Source organism: Sinohyriopsis cumingii, chromosome 4 (assembly GCF_028554795.1).
Source record: "Sinohyriopsis cumingii isolate HCF-2022 chromosome 4, ASM2855479v2, whole genome shotgun sequence".
Taxonomy (NCBI): Eukaryota; Metazoa; Mollusca; class Bivalvia; order Unionida; family Unionidae; genus Sinohyriopsis; species Sinohyriopsis cumingii.
This window is the reverse complement of record NC_142964.1, coordinates 72,551,600-72,570,848: the sequence shown is the minus strand read 5'-3', so window position 1 is coordinate 72,570,848 and position 19,249 is coordinate 72,551,600. Positions and strand designations below refer to the sequence as shown.

Here is a 19,249-nt window from a genome sequence, read left to right as displayed (position 1 = left end):
GTAAGTGCTGTGTTTTTTATTTTGTGTAGATAACACACAGATTTTGTAATGCTAAACAAAACAAATTACCAAATTTTAATAATACTTCACAATAATCATCTTCATGTTCCTCATTTTGTCATACATCTTGATAGTTTTCCTCATAATAGACACATCACAAACTTAAATTAAGGACTATTTTTATTATTTCTACCATGAAGGAAATTGGCCTTTGTCAAGTTCATACGGATGTTGACAACTTCTTTTGACGAATTAAGCTGAAACAGTTTTCATGACCCACCGAAAACCAATGATGAGACTCGGTCTTTTGCAAACCACAATGAATATATTGAAGCTTTCTATAAATTGGTAAAATTATCAGTGTTAAGCTTCAAACCGAAATAGGAGATGTTGCCTCTGGATCACAATAAAAGCAAAACAGGCCCGCCTAGAAATATGCAATAGCAAAAACATTATCGTAAAAAAGCTGAAAAAGGCTCTTCAGTTGTAATCATAAATGCTGGTGATTACATTAATGGCGCTCTATGAGAGTTAAATGACGAGAATTATTATGCCAAAATAAGGAAACTAAAATGCATCACTATATGGTGAAAATCTTGTGCTACAAATGCATGATCAGGGTCTGTCCATTTAGTATGTATTCATGGAGGGGAGTTAACCCAAATGCATACGCTTGCTTATGGGGGGGATCTACTGATAATGTACATACACATAGGAAATGGAGGGGGGCAAAACCTCGATAATAATTTGTCTGATACATAACCTGTTCGACTGGGTTCAGTAGGCGTTTGAATTTTAGCGGACACTAGACAAACTTCTTAGAGTTATGCAGCTTATTTCTTTGATGCAGCCAGACATTCAGTGTTGGTGGTCTCTGTTTTATAAAACACGTTAGTATTATTAATCCTTGATCATTTCTGCATGGATTAAATATAGGCCATTCTATAGAATTTGGGGGAGGGGGGTGCGTCATGTGTACGTATGCAGGTGGGGGGTAAAAAAGTAGGCATGTGTACGGGGGGAAGGGGTCAAGCTTTGCCAGATTTTTGTGTTCATACTAAATGGATGGCCCCTAAAGGGAATTAGATGATAAGGTTTTCGTAACCATATCAATAACAAAACCTTATCAATGACAAAATCCATACTCCAATATTCTGTCTCCTTCCAAAAATACATAAAAGTCTTCTTTCCAGAAAAAATTACTGGAAGACCTATTATTAGTGGAAACTGATGGAAAAAATTAGCATTTAATAGATGAACTTGTTAACCCTAGGCAAGCAGCTAGGTGTTCCTGTACAGCATGCCATTATAGCAGTGTTAGCCTTACCAGTCAGTATCTGTATCCCAGAGACTTGCTCACAGCACTTTTATTTTTACAGAAGGGCTGCTTGCAATAAATTGGTTATTTTTTGCTTTGTGTTCCTTCATTTAAGCCAAAAATTGTCACATACATTCTCAATCAGAGTATGTACATAATGGTATAAATGTCATGCAACATGCAGAGATAAAACTGAAGCATAAAGGTAAAAATAAAATGATTTACTTGCCAAATTGTGTCTCGTGTCATGTGTAATCCATAAAATCCATGATGAAATTCACACTGAATAATTCAAACCTTCAACATATGAAATAATTTTATTTTATGTAGACATAAATTACGCTTGTCATGTCTGTTGTAACCTTTAACCTCGTGTGAAAACTGCAGACTGGCATATTTTTGTTGCCCTTCACATACCTTTCTTCCATGGAATTCTCCACTGAACATTTAAAAACTAACAAATACATTTGAACACACTCAGAATTATGAACACACGTGCTAACTAAATCCATTTTCCCAAACCGATTCTTCAAAAGATGTAGAAAATACTCGGTCATAGTCTGTAAGGTAACTTTCTACTATCGTGGCAGATTCTTGTCATTTTACATCTAAATAATTCACTATTTCTGGTGCTATTGGAGTCTGTTTTTTTCCCCTTTGTGCTGCATAGACTAATACTGGCATTCAAAAGTGGCACTCGGGATACAAGCAAGGTAATCTGTGCCATGTTGTCATGACACTCAGGAGATGAGAGAGGAAAAGTGTGATGTGTTATTGTGGCAGCATGGGTTTGTGAGTTAAATCGTTTGCCAAAAATTATGCCTTCATATATTATGGATTTTGAAAACAAAATTTTAAGCTGTACATAATTTACCTCATGATTTCTTTTTGGTCACAATAGAAGTCACTTTTCAGTATACTAATATACCAAACCACAAAGGTTTAACATCAGTAGCCTGAACTCACTGTATCCCCTAGGGGTGTAAAATTGAGGGTAAAAAATACCCCTTGGTATCAGAACTGGGGGTCAAATAAAAAATGCAGAGGTCAAAAATGTACTGACAAATTTTCATATGACTTTTTCAGCTTGAAATAGGATATTACAACTTGCACAACATACTTTCTCTCTCTCTCTCTCTAACATACAAATTAACCAACATGCACAATTAACAAACAAATGCATTGTCCATTCACAGAATAATTTTATTAGTTCATTTTTCTTTTAAAGTCGTTCTTTTAACAGTCTCCTTACAATCAATATGAAGCAATATTATAGCCCAACACATTACATACAAGCCAATACAAAAAGCCAAATGAATCTTTTTAACCAAATGGCAGTTAATTTACTGCCTTTCATAAAATGTGTACTATCATCTGTTTCATTAATTTTTTCATCCTAGAACACATTTATCCAAAAATCAAGGAGGATAATGATTCATCTTCTTTCTAATAAGTTACACTTGAACTTTAAAGTTAAAAACCAAAAAAATCTTCAATGACCCACTGACTTTGTAATCCAAATAATGCATTTGTCTCTGCAGGTTTACTGATTCTTTGTTGTGAAAGAATGTCTTGGGTTATATTGTGTTCTCCAGATATCTTGTAGCGAATGTGGGCAGATTTTTAAAAATTCTAAAACCCTGTCACGAAAGGATTATTTACTTTTGCAGTCACACCGGTAATCCTAATGGATGTGCCGTATTCCAGTCAAGAGAATTATTTTCTCCATTTTTCATTAAAGTTAGATCCACAGTTACTCTTATCTGTTCTGCTTCTTTCACTTTCTTCACTAATGATTTTTAGTGCACGACATTTTAATCTGGAGATCACTTTCTCATGCATCAAGCATTGAGGTTAAACATCTAGATGACAGCTTGCTGAGCTCGATAGAAATCGCGTGAGAGCTCGCGAGATATGGGGAAGCTACTCCATCATAACATTGCCTGTGCTAGTCTGGTTCATTGTTTTGTATGTTCCCTGCGGTGCACTCTGCTATACGAATAGAGGAGCACAAGGCAGGGAGCAAACAAAGCGGGGAACCAGTCAGTACCTGTGATCGAAGTATATACGATGCCATCCATCATCCAATGCATTGGGTATTAAATAAATCCTGATCACATGAAAATCCTTTGCGTCAAAAAAATGCACAGGCAAACAAAATGTGTGCATAAATTTTTTCCAGCGTGCGTCCCTGACGCACAAATGTGCGTAAAGGGAAACACTGGCCTGAACTATAGCAGTAAATAAACCCAAGTATTCTCTCCAATCAGAATATGTTAGCTTTTTTAAAACTAGTATTACACTGCAATACTTTTTCAGTTCTACGACTCCCATTATCTGTGACTCAGCAGAAGCACTATGGGAACCAAAGTAGCCCATCATATGCCATTATTTTTATGGGTGATCTGGAACAGAAAAAGCTAAATGCTGCACAAGATAAAACTTTTATTTTTCTATTTTTTATTTTACGGACTGGTTTGGAGTTGGAATTAAAGATGTCCAAAAATATTTTAACAGTTGCCATAAAATTATTAATTTTATGCTGGAATAATCCATGGAGAAAAAAAAATCACATTCCTTGATAATACAGTTATTCATAAAAATAATAAAATATTATTCGATTTATATTGTAAACCTTAAGGTAAACATTGCTACCTACATTATGATTCCTACCACACATATCATTGTAAAAGATCAAGTCTGTATACAGTCAATTATTATGAATTAGACGAATCTGTACTAAAGAGTCGGACTTTGAGAAATGCCTCCAATTTCATCCAATTCTGTGATAGAAGAGGCTATCCAGCTCGGATTTTAACATAAGCTTTATCCAAAGCTAGCCCCCAAAAACCTGTTTAGAATACTAAATCCATCTGAGAAGGATATAAAAAGTAGTAGTGTGATACCAGATAATTACTTTCCCCAATGTGCAATAAGACCTTTCTGGACGATTATCAACCTTAGTCATCCTGGGATATTCCAAAATCAGCCAAACTTCACCCAGCGGAATGGTCCAAAATTAAGCAATCAACTAAGAGCTACGTTTTCTTGTAATAACCCAGGCCTGATGGAGGAAAATATTTGCAAACAAAAGCAACTCGATTGCAAGACCTTTAATTGCTGTTTCTGCAGGAAAACGGATAAATCTAAAATATCAGAAGCACATTCAAAAATCTCATATATTATAAATCAAAATTAAGATGTCATTGTACCACATGAAATGTCATTTCCTTTCACACTTGTGTGGCAAATAAATGTGTAGGTGAGACTAAAAGGGAATTCCAAGTGGGAATAAAACAACACCTTGGGTATATCCATAATAAGAAGGAGATCCCAGTGTCTGAACACTCTCTCCACAACATAAACTGTTCTATATCAGATAATAGAATTCATCCAATCTGATCAAGTAGCAACATTAATTGGAAAGATGGAGAACTTTATTTGATACACCAGTTACACACTCTACAGATGGTAGGAATCAATTTCTCTGTTTAAATGGGAGTCGGGCATTTTTTAACCTGTTTCTTTAGACACAGTTCCAGTACTCTTTAAAACACCACGTCCCATTCTGAAATGACTATATGACTGCTGTGTAGGGTTTACTCCAGAAGAGTTTGCACAACATACCAATAGCTTTTTCAGTGTATCATTGACAAGTGCAGCAACTTAGGTCTAGACTTCAGTGTTAATGAAGTCAGCACAGACTTTGAAGACAGATTACTGAGAGTAGTACCGTCTGTATTCACTTGTAAGTCGAATTTAACTGTAAACAACAAGTGTCCTTATCTGCTGTAGCATAATGTGACTGCATAACAGGATCTATATTCTTTGTTCTTCTGATTACTCCTAACAAACTGCATAGACTCAGATCTGCTGGCACATTATGCAATGGCAGATCTGTGTCTGTAATGTTTGCAGTTGGACTAGTCTTATGAGTGAGTATATATGGAATCTGCCTTATTGGACATCATGTAGAACATCAAGACTGTTTCTAGCATCCAATGCAAACAACATGGTGCAAGATATTGAATATTAAAAATCTGATAATGTTTATAATGGTCATATCTTTTAATGAACAAGTTGAAGTCGTGTCATATAAAAAAGCTGTAATATTACAAAATGCAAAGTGTTATTTTATGTCATGTGACCTTTTTGTCCGGTGAGTTTCTGGTGGTGAATTTTTGTCACACATTTTAGGCTCATTGCCAAACAGCTCATCTCACAGTAAATTTATCAGTGCCAAAAAACACTTCATTTAATGTTTTGGAATTGTGTTTGTGTGATTGTACATGTGTATTTTGATGAATTTATGTACTTCAGGGAGTGCACATGTGCACATGTTCTTAGTACAGAAGTCTGTGCACATATTCCTGCCAGTCATATTCCTGCCAAAGTTGTCATGTTGCTGTTTGCCTTGAGTGGGGGGTGGGGTCGGGATAAAATTAAGGTTATTTTGGTTTTGTGTGTTACAGCACAACAACACCGTTATGTTATTTAGTACTGATTTGATGAATGGTAGTAAATTGTCCAAGGACTCTGTAATGTAGCTGACCTAGGCTGGTCTGATGGTAAGATTCAAACTTGTATTCAATCTGACAAGTCTGGTATGCTGACCACCGAGTCACCATGCTTTGCATGATAAAGTCATTCAGGACAGAGGAAGAGATCTGTAAAGGCTTCTGTTGAGTTGGAATTACCACAGAATTTGTGTTCATCCCAATATAAAATGATATCCCTTGAACATTTATAATATTAAATAGTACTTGTTATGTCTTACATCTGTTAAAATAATAGTATTTACAGGTGAGACTTGACATCTCATGGAACACTTATTATGCATCTATTTTCCCTAAAAATAGGTATGAAAGTAAAATGTTGATGAACCAGATTTTATATAGTATAAACTACCATTGTGTCCCGTGAAATTCTTACTTATTCAGTGTATCCCCTGGGGTGCAAAAGTGAGAGTCAAAAATCCCCTTTGTGTCAGAACTGGAGTCAGAATGAGAAAAATTCCCCAACAGACCTTGGTGTTAAAACAGGATGAAATTAAAAACTATCGGGTCTCAGATGCATGAATGAAGTTTATTGGGAACTGTTATTACTACAAATCCAAAAATTAAACAACTTGGCTGATCCCAGTGTCACCATAGAACATTGTAATGGAAACCCAAAACAAACACAATTGATTATAATTTCATTAATATAATTTTAATTACAATGGTATTATGAGTAAAAAGAGAGGGATAGAGAGAGGTATATACAAAGTGATTACACCTGATTGTCACAAAACAAGTACTGCCACAACAATATGTAATTTATGATATGGATACTCAAAACTAATCAATTAACTTAAGTGCTGATACATGTACTGTTAAATGTATTATTACCATGAAAACGTAATTAAGATATATCCATTCAGAGTTAAACTTTTTGACCAAATTTAGGTCATTTGAACTGCCAATTATATGGATGAAATCTGTCCCCATTTACAGCCAGTATAGTCTATTTTGCTATGTATAATTGAGTTACATCTGCCTGATGTGTCCATTTGTACCACATTTCTAGCTATCTGCTATACCAACAGTTGGCAACCTACGGCACACATGCCACAAGGTGGCATGTCAAGAGGTTTTATGTGGCACATGAAGGGCAGCCAAAAATCTCGATTTTAACTGTTACTCTCTTACTGGTGGCACATGCTTCTACATTTTGTAATTAAAAAGAGGCATACTATACTATACTGCTTATTTTAATAATGGGTATACATGTGCATGAAGAAGTTCAAATAGAAATGAAAAAGCTCACGGCTTTATATTTGTTTTTTTTTTTTTTTTTCAGCATGTGGTAATATTGACATCAGGAACAAGGTAGAGAACTTCATCATTTTACAGAATTGTACCGTTGTAGAAGGCCCGCTTCAAATTCTCCTAATTGATTTTGCCAAGTCAAAAGATTATGAAAATATATCTTTTCCTGACCTGGTCGAGATCACAGATTATCTTCTGTTATACAGAGTTTATGGATTGAAGTCACTAAGAAACATCTTTCCAAACTTGGCTGTCATACGCGGAGAAAAATTGTTCTCAAATTATGCCTTGATAGCATTTGAAATGCCAAACTTAGAGGAACTAGGTCTTGTGAAATTGACAACTATAACGCGTGGAGCAGTTCGGCTTGAGAAGAACCCATATCTGTGTTACATTGAAACAGTAGATTGGTCCAGAATTGCGAAAGGAATTGAAGCATCGGAGCATTTTTTCAAGAACAATAAGGATGTCAATGAATGTATAAACACCTGCCCAGCGGACTGTCCTCTCAGTCGTGATGGTAATAGGAGATGCTGGACACTGGAACATTGCCAAACCATGTTAGGTAAGAATTTTTTTTGACCTTTTTTTTATCATAAAAAACAACATGAAAAGGTACCATGATAATATTACCAGTAATATCATTGTGAAAAATTACGGAGCAATAAAGGTTTTTATAAAAATCGGTTACAATTTGGAGCTACCCAAAGATGATGCTTGGTTTCTTTTCAGTGTTTGAGAGCATCACAGGTGTTTGAGGAAATTTACTTGTATGACATTGCTTGGCTTGCCTTCTCCCTGTTCTGAGATTTTTCAAGGTCTATTTATACTGGGTTCTGCATTTTGAACCAATATCAACATACCGGTTGCCTGTATACTTAATTGTAATTTGAGTCCATTTGCAAACTGCATGGATCCATCTCTGATGCATAATATACTAGCAGATCTGGATCTGTGCAGTTTGTTAGATGTACACACTACAAGAAACGGCAGAGACGCTGAGCTGCTGGTGAATTATGCAACAGCAGATCAGGGTCTCTAATGTTTGCAGATTGGCTGAATACTATGTACAGTAACAATGATACATTACAGTAAATCCTGTCTTGAGAGGCAACCCCTTCTGCTAACAAAAAAAACGGTCTCTCAAGACAGGTGGTCTCTCATCACAGGTTTGTACAGAAAGACCAGTTTCCAAGGTCAAATTTCAACACTAAAAATAACCACAACCACTTGTACATATATACTATTCTTTATTAATAATTCTTTCTAAAATATTGTATGCATTCATCGGACAGCAAAATTGTATAGCAATTAAGATATACTTCTATCATTAAACATGAAATCACATTGACATTTGAAGATCAGATGTACATATATTAGCATATGAAATCATTTCTAATTTCCTCCTTGTCCTTTATTACACCCTAAATTTTGCGATTGGTCCCCTCTTTTTCATTACTTTCAATCACAATCATTATTATCTCCAGTGTTAAAATTTGTCTCATTTTAGTTGAAGGTTCTGCTATTGTTATTGAGGTGCTAGGTGTTAACATGATCAGTGCTCAGTTGTAATACCATCAGTAACAACAATTATGAACAGGCTTATGGAAATATGAAAAATGTATACATGTAAATTGCATCCCTACCAAATGAATGAAATAAAAAGAAACAATTATCTCATCCAAAAATTAGTTATTTGTTCAGATACAAAAGTTCACTGTCTGCGTGGGCTCGAGTCTTGTGTTCAGCCAATGTGGGTATGTGAGAAAGCTTGCCAATAGCTTCTTAGGGTCAGTGGTTCTTTCTGGGCTTTTCCTGGGTTCTTCCTCCACCATTTATACTGGCTGCCACATATAGCTTGTGCTGAAAAATAGCATTAAACCCTACAACAACAAAAAAGCCAACAACAACAACTTTAGATACAAAAGTGATGTAGAAAAAAAAAAGCAAAACAAAGTCAAGTTCAGGAATTAATTCTCACTCACTGGTTTAATACACAAAGACCCCAGGCTATACGAATTTACTCCACAAACTGTGTGTGACCACTACCTTGATGACAACTGCTCCGGTGGCCTAGTGGTTATAGCTTGTGCCTTGGAAGCAGGAGGTCGTAGGTTTGATCCCTGGCTGAGTCATACCAAAGACCTACAAAAATGGTACTAACAGCTGCCACACTAGGTGCTCAGCACTAATAGGTTAGTGTTAGGACTGGTCGGCCTGGTGTCAGGATAATGTGACTGGGTGGGACATCATGCTACATGTCTGCGGCATGATGCCCCAGTGCTAGACATCACTATAAACTGCCACACTGCAGACATCGTAACGATGTGACTGAAAAATTGTTACGTTAAAGATCCTAATCACACACACACACACTTCAGCACTACAATGACAATTTGCAATGTGTACCTTACCCTGGTTTACATCCATAACGAATGTCACAATATGTTTGACATGCCAAATTTATAAACTGGTTGCCAGGCTCCTTCGTTGTGTCCTTTTTATGTTTTTTTATTATCAGAACAGTCTTTACTGTTCAAATGGTCATTGTTACAAATGATTACATAATAGTCATTGGTGTCTGTCTGTATTCTGCAATACAGTCTTGTATAGTGTTCGAACAATCTGCATGTACTTTAGTTTTACAATCTACAATACATGACACGACATGCATGACTTGTAAAATTTCAGATATCAGTAGCTTCCTGTTTTTCTTTTAGAACAGTATAAGTGGCCATTGCTGCAAAGGATTAAATAAAGGTCATGGTGTATATCCCCATTTTTGCGATGCATTTGTTAGGAGCAGTGTCAGAATGCATATTTTGTCCAGTCATCTTGGTTGCTGGTCACATTCAACAGGTGGTTGCTGACAGCAGTGTGTTTATGTAATAAAATTGATCCGTGCCTTACGATTGTGGTCATAAATGACGGGCAGTTATTCATAGCAGAGGTCACTCATAACAGTTTTTTTCTCATCCCTGTCCACATGGGTTTGAGGCTTGGGCTCAGCCAATGTGGCTGTGTGAGAAGCTACCAGTAGCTTCCCCATGGGTTGTTGGTTCTTACCAGGGATTTCAAGTTTTCTTCAACCACCAGTTATACAGGCCGCCAATTATAGCCTGTCTTGTGCTGAAAGAGTGGTATTAAACCCCAGAACAACAACAACAATCCTACAGGTTGCCATTAACTCTGGAATAAAGTCATACAAATCTACCAAAAACAGAAAATCTTGTTGCACATGTTCCAGTACTGTGAAAACAATAAAACCTTCCAATTCTGACTACTGATTAGAGTTTTTTAATAAAAAGATCTGATATGAATGGGTTAGGTATGAAGTCAATTGATAAATTATGTTTTTTTTCTAAAGAATTATTGGATTGACTATATATGAATATTTTAAAGAAGCAGTCTGTCATGTTAAGTAGTAGAGGTTCAGGGTCTTGTAGTAGGGACTTTTTATAGGATTTAACTGTTTTACAATTTTCTAGTCTTGTACATAGTCATGTTGAATAGAATCCGCATTTTCCAAAACAATACAAGCATGATCTTTACAGCACACTCACCCCATAGCCTGAGGACATTAATCCTTTGGTTGTTGTTGTTGTAGGGTTTAACACCATTTTTCAGCACGTGATAGGCTATATATGGCGGCCAGTATTAAAGGTGGAGGAAGAACCTGGGAAAACCTCCGGAAAGAACCACCGACCCACAAGAAGCTACTGGCAGGCTTTCTCACATGCCCACACTGGCCGAATCTGAGACTCGAACCCACGCAGACAGAGGTGAGATGGCAGTGACCCGTAATGGAGAGCGCTTTAGACCACTCGGGGCCCCCATTAATCATTTGGTTTAACAGGTCTATCTCTATGGTCTATGTAAGTGAGAACAGGAATTTGTGTTTATGCAAATTAATTAAAAGATTATTTACAGGACTTACAATTACTTTTAGATTTTGAAAATGCTGATAATATTAGAGACAAGATAGTAGATTAAGTTTCTCTAATTAGCAAGAGTATCTTAAATATAGATTTTAAAGAAATAGATATTTTATACTTGAACTCTGACAATCTTTGCCAACCCTTACACTTAAACTACATTTATTTAACATTTATATTTTGAGGATGAGGTTGAAAGTGAGCGAGTCTGATCAGATATATTATAATCATTTATATGTTTTCAAATCAACTACTAGACAACTCATTAGTGAGATATCGAATGTTTAGTTTTAATGTAGGAAACACAGATCTTTGTACCAGAAACAATCAAGCCAGTTATAGAAATATGATATTAGGATGTCTCCTGTGAAGTTGGCTAGGCTGATATATATACAGAGGCAGAAGCTTTTGAATTTGAATTAAGTAAATATGTAACCTAGATGTTTGTTTGTTTGCTGTACCAGCAAATTCCCCAATGTAGCTGTTGCCCAACCCACACAGCTACAACAGTCTGTCTCTAGAGCTGAAAAGTTGGGGGCAGTCACACACACACACACACAATTTGATAAAGGGGCCAGGATTGCTTAATATTATACGAGGGATTGAATGGAGTAATAAATGGTCAGCTTGAGAATATAATGTGTGATTTCATATTCAGTTGATTTTTCAGTGTTTTGAAATTAACGTGAATCCTTCAATTGTGCATCTTAGTTGGAGGTGTGGGCAGTGGCTGTATACAATTCATGTTTTGTTTTGTGATTTTAATGGTTCTTTAACAGGGTTCCTGTGCTGGTCTGGAAAGCAGGAAGAGATAAAATTTGAGAATTGCTTTTCTAGATCTTTAAAATGTCTGAAAAAATTGAAAAAGGACTAAAAAAATTATGTTTTCATTTATACAGAAACCGGTAATGTGATTGCTCTTTTGTGTTAGGGAGAAGTTTTAGTATACAGATAAAAGCTATTAGTTTTGAATACAGGGGTCCCTGTCATATACAGCCACCCTTTCTGCACCGGGAAAGTGGCCTTATAAGACAGGTGGCCTTTCGGGGGGGGGGGGGGGCTATATTTGTGAGATGTGTATGTATATGTGTATATAGTAGGAAAGCTACATATAACTTAAATCAGTTAATATCTTCATTTAATTGGCATTAATTATTAAAATGTTCTTGTCTTAAAACATTTATTTCAAGGTAACATCAATTAATAGTTCGTATTCTTTGGCATGAAATTTGAGTGAGGTATTGTTGGCATGCACATTATGAAACCATTCATAAACATTATTTGAGTCTTGTTACATATGCTGTTTCTTTATTAAAATAAATCTCTTTTCTATTGAATCCATTTTCCCACTGCAACAGAATATTCTCCTTATTTTTTACACTCATGTTTATTTGAGTCTTCCCAACATATATTTTTCGGCATGTGAACTCTCCCCATTGTTGTCAAGTCAGATAACTTATTTTTCTTCTAAAGTATTATTTCTTCGTTTACGTGATGACCTGTTAAAGTTTTGTAATGATTTATTCATATGTGGCTAAACGTACATTACTGCAATTTAATTTTGCCAACAAAACATTTGTAAACGAAATGTCTTATTATAGAGGAAGTGATACATGAACTGTCACATGATTTTTTAGTCTTTGTTTAATGTTAATTGTTTCTGTGTGTGTGTGTTAATCCACAAAATCAATTTTTAGCCTATCTGGCCATGTTGTGATCTTGACAATTACTTGAAGTTGTAATCATCAATAAAAAAAATACTGTGTGAAGCCCAAAGCTCTATCAAAACACTGGAGACCCCATTTCCTGCAAATGTTGGCGTTCGTGATATAATAATAACCTTAGCGGTACATGTACTTTAGCCAAATACTTGTTTCAGTAGTGAAAACCTGACATCCGCAAGCATACATGAGGAAAGATAATCAGATTACTTACCTCACTGTAATTAAAAATTGGTTCTGGACAAATTAATAATAAAATGTGGCCGCTTGTGAGGGGTACATTTTACATTTGTGCACTAATATGTTGGTTACTGGTCGCATTAGCAGGGTGACCTTTCTTAAAGGGTACTTTTGAACACAAACTCACCAGTCCCAATGGATTCTGTCCGTAAAGAGTGGGTGGCCGCTGATCAGGTGGCCCATTCATGAGGGGGACTACTGTATACTATTTCATATTTTACTTGCAGTTTTTAAGTATTTTGGCCTCATTAGGTCTTTAAACTTGTCACATTGTTATGTCAGAAATTTTTGTTTGTCATGGAAAAGGCCTGGAATCTTTTATTTCTTCTTTTTTTATATATGTTTGTGGTAGGAATCCTGCTTTAAGCACATTATTGGCTATAGATCATGCAGAGGATATGGGAGCCCAGTGTCTTTCCCAAGTCACACCAAGTCTGCCAATATTGTGATTCTATAATGAAAAAAAAAGAAAAGTTTGACAGATTCAAGATTTTAAAGTTTAGGTCCTGGTGAAATTTTCTTTACCTAAACGAGTTAGAGACTGTAGGCCCAACCTTGTATTGTGACACTTTTCAGTACTGTGTGCTGTTCCATTTAATTTGGTGGTGGTGGGGGGGTTGTATAATGTTTCCTGCCTCTCAGATTGCTTGAAAAAATATTCTTGCTCCGCTTGATAGCAACAAAATAATCTTTGGCAAGTATACCTCATATCTGATTTTTGACCCAGCATGAGGTGAAAACCTAAGATCTGACATTTATGTAGTGGGCATGATGACCTGTTACTTTATGTTAGCTTGTCTTTCAGTATTCGAGTTTTTTCTGCAGTCTTTGTTGATATTTATACTTTATTCATTTGATTCAAGATTGAACCCAAGATGCTATGTGTAAAGTCTAGTCCAGTATTTATTAAGACTAAGATGACATCACTATATATACAGTATATATATATATATATACATATATATATATATATATATATATATATATATATATATATATATATATATATATATATACACACACACACATACACACCATTTGTATTATACATATGTTTGGTGTTTCAGAGCTGTAACTGGCACTCATAACCTATAACCTGCTATCTCGGCAAACCACCATGTCATTTGATCACAACAAGAGCTGTGATTAAAGATGAGAAATTAAACAAAAAACTAAGTTTGTTTTGTAAAGAAAATTTAAGAAATTGCAAATTTGAGACAGTAACTTCTATATTTTAATCATTGCTGCAGTACAGTATTTCGCACTGTTTGAAATATTTGTAACAGAGCATATCAAGTTACCAGTCTGTTGTGTGCATTTCCTGTTGAGCCACAGAACAAAAACAGCACACTGATGAGAAATTAAATAAGTTCGAACAATCAGAGAACAGGACTAATGAGTATTGTAAGCATTAGGTATTAAACAAGGCTGGTAACAATGTAGTTACAAAGCAACAGATTTATTACTTCACAAGGTGTGATGTCTGTAGATAGCTCTATAGCATTTGCACACCTTCCCTTTTGTTTGGACCATCCCCACCCCCATCAGTTTTAAAAATGAAAAATATCAACGATATAAAAAATGCACATAACTTAGCTGCTTTTATTCATCAGTTTGTAATTTCTAACCTTATTGTTTCCTGGGAGTTCATCGTAAGGTTCAGCCTATACCCCTGGCAGCTTTTACTGGCCTACCAATTTAAAAAACAATAAGCACCAAGGATATAAAAAAATGTTCTGAACTTAACTGATTTCATTTGTTGATTTATAATTTCTATCACTGATTTATAAATTCTAACTTGATTGTTAACAAACGGTCCCTGCTATTGACATCTTTGCTTTTCAAACCAAAACTGAAGTTTTATTTGCAAAGGAGGAGCCTGCTCTGTGTCATTTTCTGAATGCTGGAAGAGAACATTTTCTTTGAACTGCAAGATCTACACATACGGGTAAATAGAAGGTAAATACTTTGTTGTCTGCATTGGATATATGCAGTATTTATTTCATATACTTTCACCCCCCCCAAAATGAAAACGATGATGCAAAATATGCCCTTTGATCCTAACGTTATGGAAATTTACGGATCTGATGAACACTAAAAGTCCATTGCTTGTAAATAACATGTACTTAACTATGTAAATTTGAAAGATGTGTTAGTGTTGAAATTCTGTAAAGTTTGAAATACAAAGGTGACAGTGGTTGGGACTGTTTGGTGGTAGTCTAGTTTGAAATTATAAATCAATAAATAAATAAAAAGTAAGTTTTAACATTTTTACCATGATATTTTTTTGTTTTTAAAATCGTTAAAGGGGGTTACAGGCTGAAACTATAGTGTTGACCAGGTCAAAAGTTGTTCCCTATAGTCTTGTCTGTCAAAGATGGAATTAAATCGTACTTTTGAGGGACTTAATCAATTGAAATCAAATATAATTAGAATTTACATTGAAAGGACATTGCTCAACTTTGCCTTTAAGTTGCATCCGTACCAGCTGCATATTTCTAGTTTGTTTTTTTGCACTTGCTGTCCATACTTCCTATATTATAGTCAGGTCCAGCTGTATACTTCATAGACCCATAATGCACCAGCAGATCTTGAGCTTCCATATGCAGTATGTTTTTAGTAGTCAGTCGAACAAACCATGTACACCGTGACCTTAATCTACAAAAGTTGTTTGCAGTTGAATCTGATTTATAAGTGAGTACTATAAATAGCATTGCAAAATGTGGAGGGTGGTCTCTGTACACATTTCTTTTATTTGACTGCAGTGGGAATATATCATGCTTCACCAGCAGAAAGAGAGCCTATATTTTGATTTTACACCTTTCATCTATATACTTGGTAAATTTATGCATTCCAAATATTGTTTGATACTTTTTTTTGTTTATCGCAGGGTTCTCACGTATGCCAACTGTCTTATGATCTTGGCAAGTTCAAGATTTGCTTGAACAAAGATCAATATTTTTAAGCTGGTGATGATTTCATTTATAGGCTGCATCAATTTAATGTTAGCATGATAAAGTAATTAGTTCAATAATAATAATAATAATAATAATAATAATAATTGGTGCATTTTTGTTTTCAAAAACATTTTTTTTTAGGTGAACATATGTATAGCAGTCACTCGTGTGCAACGACTCTGTTTATAACTAAATATTGGACAGTTCATTTGTTGATCCCAGTCAGTTTCTTGCTGTAATAATTTAAAGAAAATAGGCCAGATCCGTTGTTGCAGGCCATAGGGTAGTAACATGCTGTGCTTCCTTATCAGCCATGGCAGTGGATATTTCCTTGTTTCTCATGAATATAAATAAACCTTCTTGACCAATCACTGTAAGTTGTAGTAAATTTTTCTTGCCATTTTGACCTAGCATGACCGTTCATACTGTTTGAATAGGCAATCAAAGTTTCCCTTCAAACAGACACTTATTGATCAATAACTTTCATTGATGTGTAGGATATTAATGAATTGTGCTGTTGATGAAGTATTTTGTTTATGCATAGTCCTTAAAACAAGAAAGTCTGACACATCTTCACTAGCCAAGGTTCCAACATTTTAATCCTATCTACACCTTGGCAGATTGAGCAGATTATCCAATCAAAATTAAGTTGTTCAAATTTGAACACTGTTCCTACATGATCAATACAAGGGGAGCACACAACTTAAATGGACTCATAAATAAGCAACTTCCCACTGCCAGTCCTTGTTTATACAAATATCTGTCACTCAAATACAGTTGTAATGGCTTCTCTCTGGTTCATAGTCATACTTTCGATTTTAAACTTACAAAGTATTTGTTTGAAGTTAATTGCATCTACCATTTTTGGCTGGTGTACAATGATGCACTGCTGTTACACACTATTGGTTAGTTGGCATTGCATACTAAGGGAGGCAACTCATGAAATCCAATAGATTTCACTAAAACAAACCACTAAAATATCTGCTCAATCAGCCAGGGTGTAGGTAGATTTAACATATCAGAACCTTGGCTTGTGCAGATGGTGGATGCCAGGTCTGCTTGTCCACTGGCCACTATACATACATAAGTAAGAAGTAAAGGTGTGGCTAATTACTGCTGTTATTTGACTTGCTTTAGCTACTGCTGGATAAGAAGTCAGGCATGACCGGGGTTGTACTTGTAGTTTAACTGTAAACACCTATTTTAGTGTATGCTTTGATGATATTGACCTGGGGCCTGACCTGTGAGCAATGCAGAGTTTGCTGAAATGGAATGTACTGTCTGTACCTGCTCACTCTCAAACTACACCAACCCAGATCTGCTGTCGCATAATGCACTGTCAGATCTGGGTCTGCAGTTTGTTAGGAGCAATCAGTAGTACAAACAACATAGTCCATGATCTGCAGATGCATTCTGCACCAGTAGATCAAGGTCTATGTTGTTTGAAGTTTGACAACTTACAATTGAGTACATACTGTATATCTGACACTAATTCAGTATTCAGTGTACAAATACTAGGGAGGTTTTTTGGTTGTTTATTTTTTTTTTTAAGGGCACTTTGACACATTGTTTATCATGGTGAGGAAAAAATGGAAGTTAAAGTGCACACCGAGGCAGCCAGCTCAGTTGAATTTGACAGGTATCAAGCTGTGACCCTTGGATTATAAGCCTGACACTCAGACCACCTAGTTACCATAGTAGTACCTGTGAAGATTTAAAAATCACATACTCTGGCAGATATATGGTGTTTCAGATAGCCATATATAATGTGGATATATAATGTGGTGTTGTGCCCTGGTTTAACTCTTTTTCCTGTGTATCCTGACCGTTTGTACATTGTGTGCAGAGTGCTACCTTTGAAGTTGTTTGCATTTAAAATATGCACAACAGAGAGAATGTTGTCATATTTCTTTGTTACTTTCATGAACTGTGGCTGAAATTTCTTTGGATATTTTTGTGGAAGTTGTAAGTGATCTAAGCACACAGCTAACCAAAATTGCTGTTCCCAAGTGCTAGAAAATTCAGCTTGAATTTGTCCAAAGTACACTATCTTTAGTAGTTATTAAAAATAGGGAGAACAAATTTTGCCAGAATAACACAATGCCAGCTTCTGAAAATCCAATGAATGAATTGCAGAAAATATTAAAAGTTTGTAAACATTATTGGCTCTTTCTTTTAAGATTTAGATTTAAAGTCCAGGAAGTGAAAATGACTAAGAACAGCTATCAGTTTATTTGATATGTACACATCTGAAGTTGGGCCAAGCTGTATATTCTATAACCCTAATTACACCAATCACCAAAGTATATGGAATTATAAGTTATTTTAACAATAACAAAGATGTACAAGGGCTTTTAGATGGCTAGGATAACCAGTGAGGAAAATCGGGGATATTCCTTTTCTTTAAAAATCTAAATCTATTCAAAATATGAAACTGTAGAGCACCTTCAAAAATAGAAAAGTAACCCATGATAAAGACTATTAAGTATCACAAGCTTGTGGTTATAACGAGTTCTCTATCCTCCATGTGGAAAATATATATATTCTTATGTTGCTTGTTTAGGCTTGAATAAACGGTAACACAAGAAAGAGTAAAAACAACAAGCTTTGAAATATATAAAAAATATATATTTCCCTGGAAAAATAATGTAAAAATGAAGAGAAAAAAGAACTTATGGTTTTAAGAATCAAATCCAAAAATAATCAAGAATAATCCACAAATCAAATTTTAAAAGTCCTAATAACGAAATGCTCTAATGAAATGAAGTTTAAGTCCCAACGAACAATCCCAAATGGAAGGCAATGACATATGCTGTATCCTGTATTGTGTTATGGTCTACAGTTCCTTGTAGAAACACGAGAAGTAACTCGAAAACTGGCTACAACAGAAGGAAGCGACTTGACATCAAGCATTTTTAAGCCCAGACTGTGAAATCTCACTCTAAGCATCACTATTAAGACCAACAAATGGGCAATTTTGGAAATAACTAATAGAAAAATTGAAGATCATGTGATCATGTTTACATTACGTACTCTCAACATGGCCCTGACAAGAACCAATCATTTCACTCAGTAATATTAAAAAAAGTTGTTTACTTCAGTCAACCTATTTACAAGCCTTGGGTCACGTATTCATTACAGCCTCGATCTTACTCTTATTATTCCCACAATAAAAATAAATTAAAAATAACTTGTTCACGTGACTGTTAATAATTTTGAATTAAGGTAGAGAACCAGGACAGCCTTAGGTTTACAAAAATGAACAGTC

General features: G+C 35.3%; 1 protein-coding gene across 1 annotated transcript in view; it reads left to right on the top strand.

Moving 5' to 3' along the window:
• Positions 1-19,249, top strand: part of LOC149801439 (insulin-like peptide receptor) — a 184,381-nt gene that overhangs the window by 66,957 nt on the left and 98,175 nt on the right. The window contains exon 2 of the mRNA XM_089955571.1: positions 7,160-7,693. Within this exon, the coding sequence (XP_089811697.1) occupies positions 7,160-7,693 (534 nt within the window). The remainder of the gene's footprint in view (positions 1-7,159; positions 7,694-19,249) is intronic.